Genomic DNA, 24,201 nt, shown 5'->3' on the forward strand with positions numbered 1-24,201 from the left:
TCTCCCACAGACCCTTGGCAGACACGCCCAAGTCCACTTTTGTCAGATGAAATACGTTCTTAAAAGTAGGTTTTTTAAGCATTGAAAAGGGGAGAAAATCATTTTATATAGATATATAATTATTATATACATAACATTTATAAATTATAATTTAATTAAAATGTATACATATATAAAAATATTTCCCCTCTCTGTCTCTCTCTCTCCCTCTTTTTTTTTTTCTCTCTCTCTCTCTCTCTATATATATATGTATCCATTAAAAATTACCCTTCCTGGCCATTGGTGATGATAGGAAATGTCCTTCGCAGGAATAGTTAGTAACATTCATTATAGTAACGGCTGTAACTTTTTTTTTGCGGTACGCGGGCCTCTCACTGTTGTGGTCTCTCCCGTTGCGGAGCACAGGCTCCGGACGCGCAGGCTCAGCGGCCATGGCTCACGGACCCAGCCGCTCCGCGGCATGTGATATCTTCCCGGACCGGGGCACGAACCCGTGTCCCCTGCATCGGCAGGCGGACTCTCAACCACTGTGCCACCAGGGAAGCCCTGTAACTTTTTAAACATTTATTATTTGCCCAGTTCTATGCGAAGTAAGCCCTTATATGCATTTCTACAATTTTAATCCTCACAGCAATTTTAGGAAAATTAGATCTATTTGCTCTATAGATAAGGAAACGGCGGTTCCTTGTATAGAGAGAACATAGGAAATCCTGGACTGAAGCATGGGTTTTTGGGCAGCAGATCCTGAACTCCCACCCGCTCTCACTGCATTGGTTTCAGCCTCTCCTCATTGAGATCCTCATTGAGATGGATGTCCCATCAACTCTCTAGATAGTCTCCTATCATCCCACTTAGACTACAGTGACAGCCTCAGCACTGCTCTCCTCACTCCCACTCTCCCCTCCCCTCCCACCCGGTCTTGTCTTCAAAGCCCAGGGAGTGAGTTTTCCATAATGCAGATCAGATCAAGGTGCCTTTCAACTCCCTTACCTTGGTCCTCAACTTCCTGCACGATGGACCCCTGCCACACTTATCTACCAGGCTAACCCACACTCGCCTTGTGATTCCTGAATACACCAAGCTTATTCCACCTTAGGAATTTTGCACTGGCACGTCCCTTGGCCAGGAATGTTCTTCCAATTTTTCCATGGCTAGTTCGTTCTTATCACTCAGCTTAAATGCCCCCTTCTCCGAGAGGCCTTCTCAACCACTCTTTTTTTTTTTTCTTCTGTTTATTTATTTATTTATTTACATCTTTATTGGAGTATAATTGCTTTACAATGGTGTGTTAGTTTCTGCTGTATAACAAAGTGAATCAGTTATACATATGCATATGTTCCCATCTCTCCTCCCTCTTGCATCTCCCTCCCTCCCACCCTCCCTATCCCACCCCTCCAGGCGGTCACAAAGCCCCGAGCTGATCTCCCTGTGCTATGCGGCTGCTTCCCGCTAGCTATCTACCTGAGGGAGCTAGCCAGACACTCCAACATATCATTCCAGTTCTCATCTCTGCCTCACACTGATCAGTATCTGACATTTTTCTTTTTCTTTCTCTTTTCTTTCTAATTTTTTCTGCCTTCACTACAATGTAAGTATCAAAGGCCAGAAGCTTTATCTGTATCTTTCACCACAATGCCTAGAATAGCACCTGGCACATGTTGGGCCCTTAATAATTACTTATTGGATGAATGATGGTCCATTCCTTTCCCCTTGTACTAGAATGAGACAACAACTGTCTTAAGACAGATGACCTCCGGACAGCAGATAACCTGGAGGTTTTCATAACATTCCTTTTGTCCTTCCTCCCCCTGTGGAATTCCAGCAGCCTGGAGCAGACAGACCGCCTCACCTCTATAGGTCAGCAGGGCTTCATCCAGGAACTCGGCTGCCTTCCGGAAATGCTGGGAGATGTTCACCTCAGGGAAGTCATCGACCTCCACACCCAGGTACTGGATCTCCAGGCCAGTGTAGAATTCAGGCCCAGTGTAGACGCCGGTGCCATGAGCAGCATTCAGGATGTGGGTAATTCCCAGCCTCTTCAGCCTCCCCTTGTTCACAGCCACGCTCCTGAACGGAAAGAGGCAGAGGCATTTTTTGCCAGAGTCAGAACTAGAAAGGTGCCTTACCACTGAGATTGGAAGCCTGCTTCAGCCAGGTCAGGAGGGCCACAGCTGGGTGAATACCTCCTTCTCTGCTCACCCATGTGTCTGGGGCTCACTGGAAATATTATTTTAAAAAGGGACCGGTGACTTAGCTGTGGCGAGAGAGAGAAGGGACAGGGAGCTGGGCAAGGGAGGACAGGAGAAAGAAGAGAACAAGACTGATGTGTAAGGAAAGCTTTGATTGGCCCAGAGACCTCTAGGCTAAAATTCCATGCCTTTGGGATGCACAGTTATCAAGACACAGAAGTGGCAGGCAAAAATAATAATAAAATGTGTGCTTCACACTGATATGGCATGCTATATTTTTCAAAGTGCTTTCATATGCATTAGTTTATTTTATCCTAATAATAAACTTAAGAGGTAGACAGCACAACTATTCTTTTTGTTTTATAGGTATTATTATTCCCCCCCATTTTTATAAATTGGGGTATAGTCGCTTAACAATGTTGTGTTAGTTTCTGCTGTACAGTGAAGTGAATCAGCTATATGTATCCATATATCCCCTTCCCATTTGAAGATTGTAAAAATGAATCAGATAGCTTTTATGACTTGTTCAAAGAAAAAGACTCTGAATAAGAACTGGGGTTCAGGGTTTCTAGTTCAGAGCTTTTTTTTTTTTTTTTTTTTTTTTTTGCGGTACGCGGGCCTCTCACTGTTGTGGCCTCTCCCATTGCGGAGCACAGGCTCCGGACGCGCAGGCTCAGTGGCCATGGCTCACGGGCCCAGCCGCTCTGTGCCATGTGGGATCTTCCCGGACCGGGGCACGAACCCGCGTCCCCTACATCGGCAGGCGGACTCTCAACCACTGCGCCACCAGGGAAGCCCCCAGAGCTCTTTTTACTGCAGTGGAATAAATAGAGCTTAGTTTAAAGAGGCCCTGACGACAGTTGCCCAATAAGGAGCAGAAGCCTTTAGCTGGTGATATCTGGAGATGCCCAGGGTCCCTGTTGATCACAATGTGAATGTTTCTGCATCTACAGAGCTAATTAGGGATCACTCAGGACTTGGTGCTCAGCTCTGGGAATCAGGTCCCGGGCAACCAATTACACCACAGTGGAGTACAAGACCCAATGTCCAAAGCTATTTTCCCTACTGCCTTCCCTGGGGACCCCAGATTCCCTCCCTTGCATCTAGGTATGTGGGTAATTACACTGGGAAAAGATCTTATTAAGTAGCCGATAGATCAGCAAAACGAATTTCACAAACCAGCCTATTGCTACCAATTATGCACTGGCAAGACCACAACAAAAGCACCAGGATGTGAGTGAGCTGTTTTGGGTTTTGTTCTGGAAACCACTGATAAACTTTTGAAGAATAACATTTTTTTCTTATTATAAAAATAACACATGTTTACTGTAGGAAATCTGTACAATTCAAAAGAAAACTAAAGAAGAAAATGGAAATCACTTACAGAACCACCTCCTAGAGAGAAGTACTATAAACTTTTTATCACATTTGTTTCCAATTTGTTGTCTATGTAAAAAGCACATACACACACAGACATACACACATACTATATATATTACTCAGTTAGCATCATATTATATGTATTTGTTTTATAACCTCTTTATCCTCTCAATATATTGTGGACACTTTCATAAGTTGGTAAATATATATAAAATCAATATTGTCAATGGCTCCAAATGTCCCATTATGTGGTTGTTATGGATGTCATGGGATGATGGTGATAGGGAGGCGTGTGTTGGCAAGGCTCTGGGCAGGAAGGGAGGCCCAGAAAAGGCACCTGGAGGAGCCAGGCTATGATAGTGAGCCCTGGCAGAAGGTTGGAGGATAAGCAATCATGCCAGCATTTTTGCCCGGGGATCTCCGTGTGCAGGTGGGTGGGTGGGGCCATTCTCCAAGTTCAGGGCTGGGAAAGTAGTCAGGCAGCATCAATTTGCTGGAGGGAGCTATTGAGCCTTTGGTCAAAGTTGGGGGACCTTCATCTCAGGCACTACCCAGAGTGGTAGGACAAAGGATCATGGTCCCCCCCAGACATCAGACTCACTTCTCGGCTATAAAGACGTTGGGCCAGACCTCATCCACCTCATTCCAGGGAGCCTCTTGGCGGTCTTGGGCCAAGGCCCGCTGTAGGTCCAGGATGCAGGGAGTGTTGTACAGGCTGGTGTCATCCATCTTTTCCCTGACACGGTTGTACAGGTCCTCCACAAGCAGCTGCTCGGCAGACTCCAGCATGCCTGGACACTTTGTCTCAGCTTTGACCCCCCGCGGCTTGAGTTCTAGGACGACAAGGAAGCATTCTCATCAAAGAGGAGGAACACCAGGGCCTTCCCTGCTCTGGGAGAACCCGCTCTTGGCCCATTTGCTGCCAGGACTCTGCGTATGGGCTGAATTCATTTCAGATCCAGCAGGATCTGATCTGCCAGGAAGGACTTAATGGGGACCCAGGAGGAGCCTGCATTGGCCTGGACACTTGTGGTCAGGGTCAGCAGCGTAGGTGTACTGGGGTGGGAGAAGGGACATCAGTTTCCCTCATTTCCTCCCATATTTCTCTAAAGCTGGCTGATAATTTCTTAGACCGAGGTCCTTAAGTAGCTGGTGTATGCCCAATTTATACTTGTAAATCCCACAGTGACCCACACAAATTAGATGCTTCGAAGCATTTACCAAATGAATACATGGCATTCTTTAGTAACATAATTCATTCTATTAGTTTGACTCCTTTACACATGGAAGGCAAATAATTCTGGGAAAAGTGAAACTTTCAGCAGTCACTTATGCTAGGTCACCTTCTAATACACCTTTAATTTACTTATTTAATTTATTGTCTGTTTCCCCCACTAAAGTGTGGGCGCCTGTGGTCCTCATCCTCCCAGCTCTCTGACAGGTGGCAAAAGTTTCCTAGGAGCTCTGATGCCAGTCACAAAACATCTCTCGGGGCCTTTCTGACAACAGCCCAGAAAAGCTCAAATTTCGAATGAATTCAAATTCTATTCACCTGCCTCTCGAGTGAAACTTTATCTTCTCCTCCTAATGTATTTGCTCCCAAATTATCAAATTCGGAGGAAGGTAAGATCTTTCCTTTCTCTAAGAAGGTATACAAGAGAGCAAAACCTTTCCTTTCACTTTGTAGCCCAAAAATACTGAGTAGAGAGAGGGGAAAAGAAGGTACGTAGGAAAGGAGTGTCCTCTGTGCTGGCCATACCCTCTTGCTGGCATCACCTCCTTCCCTCGTGGGTGAAGAGTGCAGCCACGTTTGGCAATAGACGTGGCCCCGCCCTTCACAGAATGAGCAGGTGTCTGTAAGCCGTGCTGCTCAAGTCTGCGGATCCAGGAGTCCTGGGTTCTGCCCAGGGCTGGCAACTTCATTTCCCTAAAGCTTCCCTCTCCTATCCACCCTCATCTAAACCACCTGATGTGCACCCACATCCCTGCACAGGTCTCAGCTCTAAATGTTCTTTGATATCCGTTTCAAAAGCAGGAAGAAGAAAACCTCTGCAATCCCAGTGCTCTATTTTGCTTAAAAATAGATGAAGCGTTCCTATTTTCTCCACCACTCTTGGCTCTCCTGGGGTCTTACATGGCAAATGTAAAAACCTCTCACTTTCCCTCCCCTACTTAGATATCTTTCCTCTACTACATGGAAAAAAAAAAAAAAAACTCCCCACTGCCTCATTAAAATATACAGCAATGTCTTCCTCGGCTATTTATATAGCAGGTTATTGTTTTGATTTCTTCCCCTTCCAATTTAAAAACAATTGTCCCAGCCCCTTATCCCCACTGGGAGCTCCTACTTTCCCTAGGTCTCTGCTCCACGCTTCAGCCGCATCAATTCCTCCCATTTATTTCTATTCGCTGAGGCTTCTTCAGAAGAGAGTAAAGCCCAGACATTTCTCCTTTGCACTCTGTCAGATGTGTGGCGTATGCAGACTTTCCTGAAATTGGAGGGTTCTTCGACATCCATTTTTACCCCTCTAATCACTACTGAGTAGGGCAATGTTTTGAAGTATCACTTGGTACATTTTCCTTTTTTCTGTAATTTATTCTTATTTTCTTCCCCCACCATCCTTCAGCCACTCGGACTAATGAAACTTAGGCTTAATGCCTAGAAAGGCTTAGGGTAAAAAAAAAGGGCATTGCTCAGCTTCAGGTCACAGTATAAATGCTGAAAGTCCCTAGCATCCCATAGACCTGAAAGTGAAGCTTTCAGAGAGAGGACATGGTCTTCTCACAACCCCTAAACCTGGACTTTTACTTATCAAGAGCCAAAGCCTGGAGAGTTGTCCAGAGAGTGAAGCACAACGCAAGGGTGTTGCAAGATGGAAGGTTAGGGAAATTCCCAACCACACAGGAGGGAAAAAGAACTTCCAGAGTTAGGGTGGCGCTGGGAGCAATTTAGAAAGAACTAGACTGGGATCAAGACACCTTGGCCTGACTTGGAGCAAGGTAACAGTGACCCCAGGTAGGGTGATAAAAGAAAACAGAAAAAAGTAGTTACTTGAGGAGATGGGGCCTCCTAGGGTTCCCAGATCAACAAGCAACATCTGTAAAATATCTCACTGCTCAGGAGATCCAGATGTCCTCAGGGACCCTGGTGGGGACACAAAGGGCCTAGGGACAAAGCAATACCTGGGGCTACATGGAGGAGTAGCATGTTTGTTTCTCATCACTAGGGAAGTGATCGCGGCCACCAGCTGTGGATGTCAGATTAAGCCCAAAGGCCAGGTGGGCCCTGTGTAATTAACAGGACTGCCTTATCTCACCCCACCCATCCGGAGTGAGAGAGACACCAAGTGCAAAGGGAGGAGGAGAAAGGAGAGGAACGAAACTGTGAAAGATTATTTGCCCAAAATTGATTAGGAAAAAAAAAAATCCATCCAATTGGAATGAGTATCCTTGAATGAAATGTAGTACGTTTTCTGCTCTAAATATTTTTGTGTAAATATTAACATCTTTTGCCACCCCACCTTTCCTTACCTCCTCCCCATTCATATTTCAGTTTAAAAACCATCTTTAAGCACTAGTGGAAATGCAGATTTAAATCTAGACATCCCTTTGAACAGAACTCTCTGGATGCCATTTCTTAGGCTCTCAGGTCTGCATCTCTGGCATAAGCCATCGCAGGGCCCCTGAGGTTAACTGAAAAACCGAATGAGGGGCCCCAGGGGCAGATTGGAGCTGCCTCCCAGTCTGTTGCCTAGAGAACTGTGCACACTGAGGCATAATAATTTCCACCTCTGTCCCATGAATGTTGATGAGGAGGGCTTGGAGGAACTGCCTTCTTTGGATCCGCTCCTCTTAATGTGATGGGAAGCGTGTGAGAAGCACATTGACACCTTCCAATGGCCCCCCTCCGAGAGTCTCCAGATGACCCTCGGACTCTCCCTCCTCCCACCCATCCGATGGCATCACCTTCATTGATGATCTGTTTAGCTGCAACAGCCGAGGAGAGGTGAATGGGCTCCATGAAAATGCTTTCTGTTTCTGCATCTGAGACCATTGAGTACCTAAAAGAGGAGGATATTCACGTGAGATGACTCTGGGCAGCATCTGAATGGGAGGCAATCTTTTCAGATAAGAAACCTAGGTCCGATTATAGCCACGAGTGGAAAACAATGAGATAAAGGGAATGCCTTCCTAAGTTTAGGGAACCTAAGAATGCAGAGCACTGGGTATGCTATGGCTTAGTCGCCTAGTTATTTTTAGACCAGAGTTGTAACCTTGATGTTTAATGACCTGGTAGCCTGGGTTGTGGAGGGAAGACATTGGGGAGAACTCATGCTGATGTGGCTTCACTTTCTTTGTGTGTTCCTACCCTTGGATGTAGTGCTGCTACCTTTTCTTTTCTTGTCCCTGCTCCTCTGTTATCAATACTGTAGGATGTCCCTAACTGGGCTTCCAGCAGGGTCCTGCTGGATTGGTTGACTGGGTAGGCTGCCACCATTCCTTCCATGTCCCATATCTTCTCCCTGCTTAAAGGGCATGGGCTGATGATGATGAAGGGCTGACACAGCACCGAGGGAAACATAAAGATGCACTCAACTGCACAGTCCTGATTTTGAACACAAGAAATCCAGGATCAGCCTAAGCCCAGGGATACAATAGAGTAATTTAGGTAAATGTCAATTTCCCGGAAAGAATTCAGCAGAGGTATCCAAAGGGATCTTTGGGGATCATGGTGAATCAAGGGCAAAACCAAGGGTTAGGACCATACTACAGTGGTGGGTGCCCTCCTCCCCAGTGGGTTCTCCTCTTTTCCAGGTGTTGTGGTGAGCTTTGGGTCTTTTTTGCTTAATCTTTCCTTTATGTCCAGAGAGGATTAAAAAAAGGCGAGAGGACTTAATGGATACTTCTTTTTTTCCAAACAATTCCATCATGCCCCATTTGTTTTATAGTCAAAACTTCCCTGCACCTCATCCCCTAGCAATCACTGATCTGTTTTCATTCCCTATAGTATGGCCTTTTCCAGAAGGTTAAATAAATGAAATAATACAGTAGTCTTTTGGATCTGGCTTATTTCACTTAGCAAAATGCATCTAAGAGTCACCTCTTCTATTGCATGTTCTTATTGCTGAATAATATTTCATAATTATAAAATAATAGAATATAAAATTATAAATATAATCATAATTTTATAAATTTATAATAATTTTATTAATAGATTATTATTTAATAAATTAAATAATAATCTTATATTTTATAATAAAATATAAAATTATAAATATAATCATAATTTTATAAATTTATAATAATTTTATAAATAGATTATTATTTAATAAATTAAATAATAATTTTATATTTTATAATAATACAATATAAAATTATACAATAATAATTTGTTCCTTCTTATTGCTGAATAATATTTCATTTCTTAGGCAGCTCACGCTATTGCTGCCATCATTGTCCCATTGCCTTGAGTCAAGATTGTGTATTCCAGAGGAAAACATGACACACACACTGCTGATTTGGTAGTAGTTTGGATGCTGGTTTTCTTCCTCAATCTGCCTGAAACTATTTACTTTTCAGAGTCCTCAAACAGCTGCTGTAGCCTTCTGTCCAGATTTTATAAGGGCAATCCATGCGAGAGTCAAGGTGGAGGGTGTGTTTGCCATCTTACCCAGAACTAGAAACTTGTCCATTATCGTTTTGCTTTTAAAAGTCGTAAGTCAATGTGTTTCCTGACCCTTGTAATTGACCTATTTTATCTCTGTGGAAACCTGTAGGATCTTCTTTGGTTTGCAGTGTTTAGAAATTTCCCAGTGATGTTCCTTGGTCTGTGTTCTTCCACTGTGTTGGGTATGGATACCATTTTTTTTCTTATAAATTTATTTATTTTATTTATTTTTGGCTGCATTGGATCTTCGTTGCCGCGCACGGGCTTTCTCCAGTTGCGGCGAGCAGAGGCTGCTCTTCGTTGTGGTGCGCGGGCTTCTCATTGCGGTGGCTTCTCTTGTTGCAGAGCACGGGCTCTAGGCGCACGGGCTTCAGTAGTTGTGGCTCACGGGCTTAGCTGCTCTGCGGCATGTGGGATCTTCCCGGACCAGGGCTCAAATCCATGTCCCCAGCATTGACAGGTGGATGCTTAACCACTGTGCCACCAGGGAAGTCCAGGATACCATTTTTTTAAAAGATTTTTTTTTATGTGGACCATTTTTAAAGTCTTTATTGAATTTGTTACAATATTACTTCTGTTTTATGTTCTGGTTTTTTGGCCACAAGGCATGTGGGGTCTTAGCGCCCCGACTACAGATCGAACCCACATCCCCTGCATTGGAAGGCAAAGTCTTAACCACTGGACCTCCAGGGAAATCCCTGGATACCATTTTTGAGTGCCTTTTATAAATTTAATCCTGACAAAACTCCCATAAAGTAGGTATTATTATTCCTGCTTTAAGGTGAGGAAACTGTGGCTCAGAGAGGTTAACAAAATTGCCCGAGGCAGTAATTAAGTGGCAGGGCTAAGTTGCAAAAATAGAGCAGTGCTGTCTGAGTCCAGTCTTCTCTCCACACAATACACTGATACCATTTCGATTGGAAAGGGGAGGTGAGTTGGTTGGTGGAAGAAACCCCAGCTGGATCCCCAGGCCCAACATAGACTTTGACAGAAAAGTACTTAAAGAATACTTGTTGGAAGCATAGATGGGTGGATGGATGGATTGGGTTGAGTTGAGTTGAGTCCAGCTGAACTGAATGGAGCTAACTTGGAATTCGATAAGTTTAGTTGAATTGATTAGCAGAATAATTCCCTTGTAGTAGGCATCCACATCCACATCAGATTTCCCCCTTGGGAAAATGATGTGATCAGAGGCAGCAAGGCTATGAAAAAAGAAATGTCTTTGACAGAAAAAAGGAGTAGCCTATGACTCTAACCAGGACGTGGCTAGACCTGCCCATGCAGGTCAGCACAATGTTGTATCATCATTGGTAGTTCCTGAGGGATTTCCAAGAGCAGTTGTGTCAGATCATTCCCGATCTAGCCCAAGTACTCCTTGTGACCAGAAGATGCATTTTCAAAAGCATGACCGGGGAGTGAGGGTGAATTAAGGGTGAGGTTTGTGAGATAATATACTTGGATACTAAAACTAGAGAGCTTTTTAGAGGTCTGGTTGCTTGGTAAAGGTAATAAAGAATAGAACACCTGGTTGGGGTGTACACAAGTTCTATAAAGGTACAGCTTAGGTAGTCTTATTTATCCCTGTACCTCCAGCATATGGAAGGTGAGTAACCAGGCAGGTTTTGATGACTGAGTGAAATGTGAGTGGACAGATGGGTATATGGATGAACAGATAGATGGCTGGATGAATGGACAGAATTCTAGGTGCCAGGCAATGTGTCCACATATCACCTTGGGGATCAAACTTGATGGTCTCCAAGGCCCTGCAGTCTCTGGCCCCTTTCTACTCTCCAGCCTCAGCTTGCACTGGCTTCCCTCGGGCTCACTCCTTTCCAGTATACTGGTCTTCTTCGGCTTCCCATCCCCACCAAGTTTCCTTTTGCCCAGGCACTTTGCAGAAGTCCATTTCCGCTGCCTGGATGGTCAGTCCTCCTCTGCCTCACCGATCATTCAGATCTTACTTAGTTCAATCATCATTTCTTTAGGGAAGTCTTCCCTGATCTCCACCTCTCATTGCACCATACACCTTTCCTTTTTTTTTTTTTTTTGTGGTACGCGGGCCTCTCACTGCTGTGGCCTCTCCCGTTGCGCAGCACAGGCTCCGGACGCGCAGGCTCAGCGTCCATGGCTCACGGGCCCAGCCGCTCCGTGGCATGTGGGATCTTCCCGGACCGGGGCACGAACCCGCGTTCCCTGCATCGGCAGGTGGACTCCCAACCACTGCGCCACCAGGGAAGCCCCATACACCTTTCCTTTATGGCACTTCTATTCGATGTAACTTTACATTTGTTTATGAAATAATTTGATAAATTCTGTTTCCTATGCAAGACTATACCCTCTATGAGGCAGAGACCACACCTTCTTTATTAGACTCATTAAACCACATCTGTGGCAAAATAGTCTTAGGACTTTTAGGGTATTTTGTGAGCTGTTGGGTTCCCAGAACCTAGCTTAATGTCTGCTTAATAGATATTTTCTGATTCACTGACTGAATTTGTCCTCAGTACAGTACCACATTTAAGGGAATGTGGCAGGTACACTAATTACAACACAATGGTATTTATCAAGTATTTGCTACTGGCTCATCATCTTACCGGGCTGCCAGTAGCAAACCCAGGAGCAAATCCAGGGTCCTGGCTATGTTCTGTCCATGCTCACTCTCTGCCCTTCTGAGGCAAAGATGTATACAATCTCGGAGGCCTATATTGGCAATTAGGAATTTTTTCTTATGGTAGCCCCACATGTTTGACACTCCTCGAATAGTAGTCTATGTCCATTTCCCCTGAATCTGAGTGGTCTCTGTGACTGCTCTCACACAACAGAATATGATGGGAGTGACACAGCCAGTGTCTGAACCTGAGCCTTAAGGGCAGCTCCCTGCTTCTGGCTCTCAGTGCTCTCTTCAGAAGCCCTAAGCTGCCATATTAGAAGTCAGACGACACCAACCACCCCAAGGCCACCAAGCTGGAAAGGCTGTTGGTCAACACTCCCTGCCAAGCTCCCAGCCAACAGTCAGCCATGCGAGTGAGCCTCTCAGAGAGTCATCCTTCACCCCTTGGGCCCCTCCAGCTGACACTACGTGAAACACAGACAAGCTGCCCCGTCCTGTCCAAATTCCTACCTATAAAAAGGGGAGCAAAATAAAATTATAGTCTTAAGTCATTACGTTTTGGGGTAACTTGTTACGCAGCAGTAGATGACAGCAGCAACACTATTCTAAGTGAATTCTGAGCAAATGCTAAGGCACTCTTCTCCCTGATAGTAATACAGAACCTAGTAAATAATCAGTGACAGACCTCAATTTGTTGCAATTGGGAGGTAACAACAAAATAATACCAATATGAATGTAAGTCCCGACAATAGTGTCGGGATAGTGTCAGACCCTGGGGATATTCTGGGCCCAGGATTCAGGGCAGTCTCGGCTTTAAAATATCAACATTTCATAACACTAGAGTCAGAGCCTGAAATTTTATATAAATGTGAGCCACACTTCCATTTCAACAATATTTATTAAGGGAGTTTTATTCTTTGATTTATTAATAATTAATATTATTTATACTATCATTAATAAAAATAATTATTTTGTTTCTTAAGGGTCATTTAAAAATGAGGTTTGGCAGGGGGAATCAAAACAAAACCCTGAAAGGGTAATTAACCAAGAACTCTCATATAACTATGGGGATGATAAGGGCTTCCTCCTGGCATGGCCCCTCACTTCTCGCAGAGGTCAGTTTTCTTTGTTCCTCTGCAGGCCTCCAGGGCTCTCCCCTGGAGGAAGTTACAGGCACAGACTGAACAGAGATACAGAAGTCCTCACCTGTCAGGTGTACAGAAAGACCCGAGCCAGAAGTCAGCAGATGGTGTCCCCTGGGGTCCCCACCTGGTTCTGTCTTTCTGCGAGCCTTTGATCCTGCCATTTTCCCCAAACGGCGTTGACTTCAGATTGTGTGGATTTGGTTTCACATGACAAATACCGGGAACTGATAACCTGTCCTGAATATACCTAAACTCTGAGGCTGTAAGTTTGATAGGGGAGAATATGAAATTAAAATCTGAAAATAAAAATGGTGGGGAAACATCCTTCCTCCCTGTTGGTGGTAAAGACTGAACCCCAGCTCATGGGTCAGTGGATCTGAGAAATCACATTTGAAGACCACCCAGTACACTTTTGAGAAGTTGGAGGTTTTCATTCTTTTTTTTTTTTTTTTTTTTTGCGGTACGCGGGCCTCTCATTGTTGTGGCCTCTCCCGTTGCGGAGCACAGGCTCCGGACGCGCAGGCTCAGCGGCCATGGCTCACGGGCCCAGCCGCTCCGCGGCATGTGGGATCTTCCCGGACCGGGGCACGAACCCGCGTTCCCTGCATCGGCAGGCAGACTCCCAACCACTGTGCCACCGGGGAAGCCCGAGAAGTTGGAGGTTTTAAGATTGAGAAAAGAGGGTGGGTTAAGATCATATGCCCTCCGCAATCCCACACTGCATCTGTTTTGGCTGCTGATGCAAAAATGCGAGCAACAGTAAACTCAGCTCAGCATCCTCCAGTGTTGAAGGTAGGATGTAAATTCTGAGCGCTTTTATGAGTTAACCTGTTATGAGAGGAGGAGATGTAAACCTGATAGTCCTAAGACTGTTTTGCCAGGGACATGGTTTACTGAGTCTAATATAGAAGGTGTGGGGATAGGATCTGAAAGGACCCGAGTGGTCAGCAATGTCCCAGCGGCATTGAGAAGCTGCTCTTGTTTTCCACCGAGAAACAGAATTGCAGAGAAAGAGAGGAGGCAGGAGGGTAAGATCTGGACAAGTGGGCCTGTTTATATTTGCAAGGTCAGTGAGACAGTGGCCCTAGAGGTTTTGATTTATGACTGTGTCTGTGCTTCCACCCGCATGCCTGAGATGGCGTGTGATGACACACCGTGATTGGAAAGCAGAAAGGACTGGCTGTTCAAAAAGACCGGCAGGGAAAGAAAGGCTCTAGGATCAATATATACCTCATCATAGGATCATGAAGCAGCAGCTAAAAAGCCTTGAGGGTGAATTGAAGAGAAACAATAAAGCAGAGTTTGATGGACTTCCTAACCAAGAGCAGAGACGGGGGCAGCTTTCTTTAAACCTGTGTTTTTCAAAATTGCAGACTGTGACCCATTAGCGTATCATAAAATCAATGGGTCGCGCCTAGCATCTGGCAAAAAAAAAAAAAAAAAGAAAATAGAATAGAGAATAGCACCATCATTGTAAAGATAGGTATAATTTTGTGAAACCTTTTAAAAATTTACACATACCTATGCGCGTATGCTCTGAGTAAATGGTATGTCCCACTGTGAACTACAGTTGGCAAAGTTTGAAAGCCAGTTCTTTAAACCAGTTGCCAGGTGGTCAAGACCCAGAATGGAATGGAATTGGGGTCCTTCAACCCAGCCGCCCTGACAGCCAATCACTTCCTTTCAATGAGTCCCTTGGAAATGAAATGGAGGTAGAGGCCCAGGAGGGGGTGTCTTTCTTGATTTGGCTTTTGCAAAAAAGGAACAGGTTTCTGAGCTTCAGTAAAAGTGACCACACAGGCAAAGTTCAGGCTCCAAGGAAGGAGAGAAGTCAGTTAAGCAAATCGATTTTTAGCAAGCTGCTTCCAGCAGGCTCCATGAAAGAGCTAAGGCAGAAAAATTTTCACGGAAAAAGAAATATAAAAGAGAAAGGGTGTGTGGGAGGAGCCATTTTCCAAGGACATACAGTGAGGACACACAGACCTGACACTACATGCCCCCATCTCCTGCCCCACTGCCACCATCAGGCACGCAGACCTCGTGAGAAGGAAGGCAAGCAGAGCACAGCTAAGGATCTTTGCTGAAGGTGGAAGGGAAAATGCTATCAAGAGAGGTGGCCTCCTCAGATCACCAAGGCGTTCTAAAACACTGCAGAGGCTTGAAAAGTTCAGATCTGAAGCCAGAGCAAGAAATGGATTTTTGACTTGGAAAAAATGAAAGGAAAACAGAAAAACATTCTTCACACCAGAAAAAGAGAAGATAAAGAAGTTTGATCCTTTATTTGGAGAGGAAGAGAAAACTGATCGTAGCTGAGGAGGAAGAGAAGAGGCAGAGGTAGGTTTCAGACCAGCTGCATGGGAGGGCTTGTGGGGCAGAGGCTTCCTATAAGGGAGGGAGGCCTGTCTGGAGGCTGGTTTGCATCACAAGCACACTGACACTTTAAGCTGTGCTCATCTGGGTTACTGGGGAGGTCTGATGGAGGTTAAGTTGCCCCACTGGATAGGGGGTTTTGCACTTTAATGTTAACTCATGAATTACCTCGGGAAATTTGCCTCCTTGGGAGATGGATGAATCTCTAGCTGCGGGTGTTCCTCCAGAGAGAGTGACTCACAGCAGCTAGGTTTGAATTTAAGGTGTTTGAGGTCAGTGCCTAAGTCAGGCAAAAATGAAGACTTGACACCGCTATCCACTGTCTACACCCCTTTCTCAGGTCCTTAATTCACCCTAGGATGAGATTTACAGATGATGCTGGAAATGTTAAGACTCCCTGCCAGGACAGCAAACACACTTCATCCCCTGACTAACTCTGGTTGATTGGCAGTGGCTGTTTGTAGCACTGGGTGGACTTTTGCAAGGCCCTATCCTAGTTCCACGGAAAAGAATACAGTTATATTGCTCCAGGGCTGGGTCTAAAGTTATAGTGATTGAATGGTGGCCCTGTCAAAGATATGTCTCCCAGAACCTGTGAATGCAAGCTTATTTGGAATAAGGATATTTCCAGATGTAATTAAGTCAAGGACATTGAGAAGAGATAATCGTGGATAGACCATAAATCCAGTGCCAAATGTGACTTCAGGAAGACACAAGAGGGAGGGAGACACAAGAGGGAGGAGATATGGGAACGTATGTATGTGTATGGCTGGTTCACTTTGTTATAAAGCAGAAGTTAACACACCATTGTAAAGCAATTATACTCCAATAAAGATGTTAAAAAGAAAAAAAAGACACAAGAGGAAACAGAGAGGAGATGGCCACATGAAGACAGAGGCAGAGGTTGGTGTTACGCCATCACAAGCCAGGAAACTCCCAGAGCCAATAGAAGCTGAGACAGAAGGACAGAGTCTTCCCTGGAGCCTTTGGAGGGAGGGCGTCCCTGCCAACACCTGGATCTCAGACTTCTGGCCTCCAAAACTGAGAGAGAATATATTTCTATTGTTTTTAAGCCACTCAATTTGTGCTACTTTGCTACCGTAGCCCTAAGAAGCTAGAACTGAGAGTCTGCTGGTGGGATATTTGCTGACTCAGTGCATAATTCAATTTTAAAAAGGCTCAAGCCTTTAGCTAAAGAGATAAAACAAGAAGGATGGAATTTCAGGCACTTACTAAGTACAGGGAGGACTGTTCAGGCTTGGGTAATGATCAATTGCTCAGAATACAGTATTTGCTTGTGGCAGAATTAGAGAAACATGATGTTTGAACTACAGTGTGTGGGACTCTGGTGAAATAAAAATTTCTTGATGAATTACCGAAAAAAATCGTTGTCAAATATCTTTCTCTGGAAGGAAAAGGGGAGAGAGTCACCATTTATTAAATACCTACTATGCCTATATATATGTTATATTATAATAATGTATGTTATATTTTTATGTAATATATATTATAAATAATATATGTTATCTTATATTGTTTTATTTCTACTACTGGGTAAAACTGGTATTCCAATATTATGACTAACTTATGTAAGCTGTCATGGCTAGTAAGTGGGAGAGCAGAGCTGACCTTGATTTTGCCCTCAATTACACCATTTACATTCTTCCCACGTCACATCACCATACTGCCTCCTAGAAGAGAGTTTTATTTCTCTTTTCATACCTTTAAAAAACCCCACAGCTTTATTTGAGGTATAATTGTTTTACATGCAGCACATATTTAAAATATGCAGATTGGTAAGGTTTGACCTAAGTATCCACCTGTGAAACCATCACCACCATCAAGATTGTGATAGCCATCATCCCCCCAGAGTTGCCTCATGTCCCTTTGTGAGACCTCCCTCTACCCACTCCCTGCCTTGTACTCCTTAGTACAGCCGCTGATCTGCTTTCTGTCACTACAGAGATTCATTTGCATTTTCTAGAATTTTCTGTAAATTGAATCATATGTACTCTTTTTTGTCTGACTGCTTTCATTGAGTGTAATTATTTTGAGATTCATCCATGTTGTTGTATGAATCAATAATTCATTCCTTTTTACGGCTGAATAATATTCCAGTGAGTAAATACACCACAGTATATTTATCCATTCACTTGTTGATGGACATTTGGGTTGTTTCAGGCTACTACAAATAAAACTGCTATGAACATTCATGTACAAGTCTTTATATGGACATAGGCTTTAATTTCTCTTGGGTAAATACCCAGGAGTAGAATGACTGAATCATATAGACATAGGTGTGTGTTTAGGGAGCTGTATGTTTAACTATTAAAGAAACTAACAGTTTATAAAATGGTTGTACGATTTTACATTCCCACCAGCAGTGGGATTGTTCCAAGTACTCCGCATTCTCACTAATGTTTGAATATGGTCAGTCTTTTTAATTTCACATATTCTAATAAGTATGTATGTAATAGTACCTCAAGGTGGTTTTCATTTGCATTTCCCTAATGACAAAGACTTTTGAGCATCTTTTCATGTGTTTATTTGCCTTCCATGTATCTTCTTTGGTGAAGTATCTGTTCAAATCTTTTGTCCATTTTTTTTTTTTTTTTTTTTGCAGTACGCAGGCCTCTCACTGTTGTGGCCTCTCCCGTTGCGGAGCACAGGCTCCGGACGTGCAGGCTCAGCGGCCATGGCTCACGGGCCCAGCCGCTCCACGGCATGTGGGATCCTCCCGGACTGGGGCATGAACCCACGTCCCCTGCATCGGCAGGCGGACTCTCAACCACTGCGCCACCAGGGAAAGCCCGAGATTTTTTTTTTAAATGTATATTTTGGATACGAATTCTTTATCAGATATGTGATTTGCGATTTTTTTTCTCCCAGCCTGTGGGTTATCTTTTCATTTTTAAAGATACTGTAGACTCAATCATCTGGGCTGGCTTAAGCCTGGTTCTGTGTAATGCAGTGGGATTGATTGGATGATGACTCAAAAGTCAATGCAACTGTTTATACCTCAGATTTTATGATGATCATTGCAGGAAGGGATAGTCCATGAAGTGTTACTGTGTGTTTGCCTTCCTTAAAAATTTCTGAAAAGGACTAGCCAATTTGGGATCAGCTTCTAAAAACGAGTTGCTAAGGAGTATACTGTACACAAACCGAGAAGGACATCAAAACCGATAGGATTCAGGAAGAGTCACTGGGAACCCAGAGAAAATTTGATCTGTATGTGGGACCATGCTTTTAGGGAGCTCAGCATGTAAGTGGGGCTTTCAGGTTGAGCGTGTTTTTGTCTAGGAAGGGGACTGGCAGCTGGAAGGGCTAAGGACTGAATGCTCTTAGAAAGTCTCTATTAATAAACGCTTTCCTTCTTTGGCAGGCTCACTTTACATGCAACTCTGACACCAGCAGAATTGGTCGTCCTGCAGTGACCCGCCTTCCACCTCCACAGCCGGCTCTCACTCACTGAGTGCCCTCCCCAACCAATAATCTGAGCAGCTCGATCACATTGAAGTGATCGGCACTTAATAAAATGCCTATTCCCTAGGGCAATATTCAAATCATATACCAGACTTTATCTAGTCTACTGTTAATTGGACAGTTTATCATGTTGTTTAAACATTCTATATTCTTTTTTTTTTTTTAAGAGGGGGCAAAGTGTCATCTGCTGTAGAAGCAAAAGACAAGACAAAGGCATACAGACCCCAGGGAAATGCCCAGTTTCCACACTACTGTGGGAGAGGTCCTCCGGCACAGATCCTGGCCCTAGGTTCTTTGTTCTAGCCACCCCCTATTTCTCTGGTATTGTCAGAAGACAAGATTCAGTTCCCGGGTGCTGGTAGAAGAGAGAGAGAGGTTCCAGAGCTTCCTGTAAGTACTGAGTGAACAATCTGAGCTTAAAATTTTCCCTTTTTTAAATATTTAAAAATAAATCAAACTCCATCCTGTGCTGTACACAGCCCTTTCGACTCCCTGACATTGATTTGAGGAAACAGAAGGGGTGTCAGCGCTGGAAGGGCCTCGTCACTTTCTCCTGCCATTTCGGTTTGGCTTCTCCCTTGGGTACCGTGCTGTTGGGCTTGGAGGCTGCAGTGGCCCCAGAGCCCGGCTGAGGAGCTGCAAAGAAGTTCCCTTTGGACATCTGGCCTGGGGGTACTTGAAAGATCCAGCTCAAGAAATCCTGAAGGTCAGCAGGAGGGGCATCTGGGGTAGCTCCCTGCCTCCCACTGGTGCCTGGCATCCGTGAACCAAATGAGATGTGATAGGGGACTCTGCGGGTATCTGGGGAGATTCCCACACGCTGGCATCCAGCCCACTCTGTGATGTCATACACATTTCCATCCATCAGCGCAAAGTAGGTGATCTCGAGGCCCAACATGCCCCAAAGCCTCCTTCCTCAGCAGGATGCAGCCTGTTACACTCAGCACGGTATCTGGCACTCTCAGGTTCCTGGTCCATTTCAAACTCCTATGCTCTCCCTGGCAACGGCTGCACATCATAGTATTCATTGCTTCTTTGAGGTCATCCTGAAGCTTGGACAGAAACTCATTCACTGACCGGCTCAGCTCATTCTCTGCCATTCGCCTCATCTCATATTCCTTCCGTCTTTCAGGGTTGCTGACAATGTCCCAAGCTGCCCGCAAAACCTTGACGGCCTCCTCAGCCCGGGGATGATTATTTTTGTCAGGATGAACCATCACTGCCGGCTGCCTATAGGCCTTCTTCAGTTCAACATCTGATGCTGTGGCTTCAACCCCCAACACATGAAAAGGGTTTAGCTCATCCTCAGGAAGCCCAGCCATGGTCCACAGTCGAGCCACTTCCTCTTCAGGCTGGAAGTAGCGACCACTAGCTACAGGTGTATTCTCCTGCCTATTGGTCCTCTGCTTGACCGAAGGCAACTCCAGCCAACCCCACTGAACTATTCTTACCAGCTGCTGTCACGGCCTGCTATCTCTCAGTAGAATCAGGCTCCACTGCCAGCTGGGAGAAGCCAGCCAAGAGAAGAGGCTTTACCCCTCCAGCCTAACTGGTCACTCGGTCCTACCAGAAACCGCCAGCCCAACTGTAGACAGCCCAACAGAAGGGCCAAAGCACCCAGTAGCCTAAGAAAATGGGTGAATAGCGCTGCCCCATAGGAAAACCCTTGGCTCAGAAACTGGAACATCACCTGGGCCCCACCTCCCAGCCGCCCTGCCCAGACTCCCACCCAGACCCAAAATAGGTCCAGATCACTGCCTTTCAGCTGCCTGCATGCATAGATGAGATGGCCACAAGTTCCCACGTACTCCCCACTAATACCAGCAGTTCGATCGGCCACCAGAAGCCTGCCTGTCCAAGCTGACGCAGTTCCTCTGCCCCCCACAATTCCAGTCCTCTGCGCTTATCTGTCCGACTCCATTTCCAACCCAGCTGATGTCGACCAGGGGATCTGGGATCGCTGTGTCCACCCTCCCGAGTATCCTCCATGGCTGGAACGCGGTGCCGTTGTCTCCGGGCTGCAGGTTTCTTTCCACTGGGCACACGTGAAAAATCACTGGGAAACTTAAGAGGTTCCTCTTCCAACTCTTCGTCTTCCCCCAAAGCTGGAGAGGTACAACGCTGGCAAAAGTTGCTAGAAGAGCTATCGCCCCCCTCAGAGTAAGGCCCTTCAGGGGTTCCAGGGGTTCCCTGGCAGTTACAAGCAGGTGGAATGGAAAGAAAAGAAGGGTTCCCATCCTCCTGGTACCCAGCCTCATTCTCTCTTGAGAGTTCCTGGTCCACTCCTGACTCTTCTGAAGATGCCGCACTCTGATCAGGGTCCTCTCCATCCCTAGGGGGTCCTGGACCCCTTGGAGGGCCACGGCTTGGATCTGACCAGTGGGCTGGATTTGGGAGCTGTGTGTACTTAGGACTAGAGTGCGCTGTGAGGCAGCGGGTACCATTAGGGGCAGGCCCAGCCGAGTCCCTGAGTCCTGAGAATGCAAGTATTTCAGGGTCCACAGAGGGTCCTAAAGTCCTGAGGGAGACACCACCACCGTGGTGGGCTCCACACAACCCTCCTTCTCCGGGGTGCTTCTGGGCCATGACCCCAGGGCTTCCTGAGGATTTTAGTCACAGCTATCATGGTAAGCTCTGATGCCAAAGAGCAGGGGCGGCTACAAGAGCAGCTCCCCCGGCTCCGCCTCCCGTTCACTCTCTCTAAACATTCTATATTCTTAATGACTGTTAGCTGCTAAAACATTCTAGTATTAGTACTTCTCTTCTGGTGCACATATGTACTTACTTCTGTTAGGTATGTGTCAGGAGTGAGCCTGCTGGGTCATAGGACAAGGATGTGTTTAGAGACTATGAAATAGTTTTCCAAATGGTTATACTAATTTACACTCTTACCATCAATGAACAGGAGAGTCCTGATTGTCTCACATCCTCGTTAATGGTTGCTCTCGTTGGTCTTTACATTTTAGGCAGTCTGACGCGTATGGAGTAGTATTGAACTGTGGTAAGTAGCATTAGTATCAAATAATAGTATAGTATCAAATTCAATAGTATTTAATTTGAATTTCTGCTATCCATATATATCAATATATCCCATCCAACTTTCTCTCTTTAGAGTGTCACCTTGATACTTCTCCAATAGAGTGGTGGAGCGGCCTATGCTGCCTCCGTTTGGACTTTTGTGGTCCTTCATGTGACTTCTAAAGCTAGGTCATGAAAATCAATGCACTTCCGTCCTTCTCTCTTGGATGCAAACTCTTGGAATTTCTACTGTATATTTTTGTTTTTAGTGATTTCTAGCTTAATTCTGCAAAGGTCAGAAAACACTTTTTGTATGATTTCAAGCATTAAAAATTTGTTGATATAGGTATGGCCCAGCGCATGATCTTTTTGGTAAAAATTCCAAGTACACGTGATAAGAATCTATATCCTGCAGTTGCTGGGTACATGTTCTATAAATGCCAATTAGGTTAATTTTGTTTATTGTTTTGTTTACATATCTTATATTCTTGATGATTTTTTTTTTTTTGCCTCATTTTATCAGTTGCTGAGGTTATGTTTTTAAAAACGTACATTTGGGCTTCCCTGGGGGCGCAGTGGTTGAGAGTCCGCCTGCCGATGCAGGGAACGTGGGTTCGTGGCCCGGTCTGGGAAGATCCCACATGCTGCGGAGCGGCTGGGCCCGTGAGCCATGGCCGCTGAGCCTGCACGTCCGGAGCCTGTGCTCCGCAATGGGAGAGGCCACAACAGTGAGAGGCCCGCGTACCGCAAAAAAATAAATAAATGTACATTTGACTAAGATTGTGAATTCTAATTTTTTCTTCAGTTCTGTCAATTTTTTGCTTTACGTATTTTGAGGCTACTTTATCAGATCATAGAAATTTAAAATGAATATATCTATTATATGGTGAATTGAACCTTAAGTTATTAGGAAACATCCTTCTTTGTCCCCAGTAGTGCTTACCCTAAAGTTTTCTTTGTCTTATATCAATAAATCACTTCACTGGCTTGCTTTCCTTTAGCGTTTGAGATTATGGCGGCTGATACTTTCCAAAGTTGGCCACAATGGATCCCATCCCATGTGCTCTCTTTACTCTGTGACCTTGATACTCCTTCAGTGGAATGGTGGAGACTATGTTGCCTCCTTTTGAACCTTTGTGGTCCTTCATGTGACTTCTGAGGCTGGATCATGAAAATCAATGCACTTCTGTCCTGTTTTCTTGGAATTTAGCTCCCAGGCTCTGAGAAAGCCCACACTGGCCCACAAGGAGAGATCATATGGAAGGACCATGTTAGGTGTTCAGGCCAATTGCCTAGCTGAGGTCCTGACGCGAAGTGCCAGATATATGAGGATACCTCTATGACACCAGTCCCCAGCTGCTGAGTCACCCCCAGTCTCCAAGTCTTTCCAGCTGAGGCCCCAGACATCTTGAAGCAAACAAGCCACAGTACTGTGCCTTGTCCAGGTTCCAGACTGTGAACATAATACAATGGTTGTTTTATGCCACTAAGTTTTGAAGTTATGAGTAATAGTAACCAGAACAGTGTAGTATAAGTTTTCTATCCTTTGTTCACCTTTGTACATCTTTATTTTTAAGGTGTATCTCTTGTAAAAAGTGTGTAGGCTTGTAAAAAAAATTGACAATTTTTTTCTTTTAATTGCAATATTAAGTCTGTTTATGCTTAATGTAATTACTTATATATTGGGGTTTAAATCTTCCAACCTTCTATTTTCTTATTATTTGTTATTCTTTTTCTATATTATTTTTTTCTCTCCTCTCTTGACTTCTTTTGGATTGATTATATATTGTATTATTGCATCCTCCCCTCATTAGCTGGTTGGCTGTACATTCTAAATAACTTTTAACAATTATACTAGAAATTACAAATGCATCCTGAACTTCCCTCTCAAATGTAAAGTTTCAGATAATCTCTCAAGATAGCTGTCATTAAACTGAGAGTGAAACATGTAGACAAGAAATAAATTAGGATTGAAGATGATATCTATGGGAAAGAACTATGGGTGTGGTTTCTGGCACATGGAGTTGTCTGGTCTCTGTAGATCAGAAACCAATTAAGTTTTTGAAGAGATCACATTTTCCAAGAAACCATGAGACTTAAAAAGCCTTTAAAAAAAAAAAGGCCTTTGGGTGGTATAAACCTTAAAACAGCCCTTGGACCCCCAAGTTTCCATAAGCAGGACAAGTCTGTAAAAGCTATACAGCCTTCAAGGAAGACACCCTCTCCAACCTCGCTTCAGATGTGGCTGTGGAGAATAACAGACAAGGAAAAAGCCTCAGGGGATGAAGCTGGAAGCCCCAGAGAAGAGCAGACAAAGGAATTCCACCCCAAGGG

General features: G+C 44.7%; 1 protein-coding gene and 1 pseudogene across 1 annotated transcript in view; both read right to left on the minus strand.

Annotated features, from left to right (window-relative positions):
- The window catches only part of STYXL2 (serine/threonine/tyrosine interacting like 2), a 34,453-nt gene that overhangs the window by 7,085 nt on the left and 3,167 nt on the right, over positions 1–24,201 (minus strand). Inside the window, exons 3-5 of the mRNA XM_004269710.3 lie at positions 7,536–7,630; positions 4,171–4,402; positions 1,850–2,067 (exon numbers count right to left, since the gene is read on the minus strand). Coding sequence (XP_004269758.1) covers positions 1,850–2,067; positions 4,171–4,402; positions 7,536–7,630 — 545 coding nt within the window. The remainder of the gene's footprint in view (positions 1–1,849; positions 2,068–4,170; positions 4,403–7,535; positions 7,631–24,201) is intronic.
- On the minus strand, positions 19,358–21,474 carry LOC101280305 (dnaJ homolog subfamily C member 14-like; annotated as a pseudogene).

The sequence above is a fragment of the Orcinus orca genome, chromosome 1 (assembly GCF_937001465.1).
Source record: "Orcinus orca chromosome 1, mOrcOrc1.1, whole genome shotgun sequence".
Classification (NCBI taxonomy): domain Eukaryota; kingdom Metazoa; phylum Chordata; class Mammalia; order Artiodactyla; family Delphinidae; genus Orcinus; species Orcinus orca.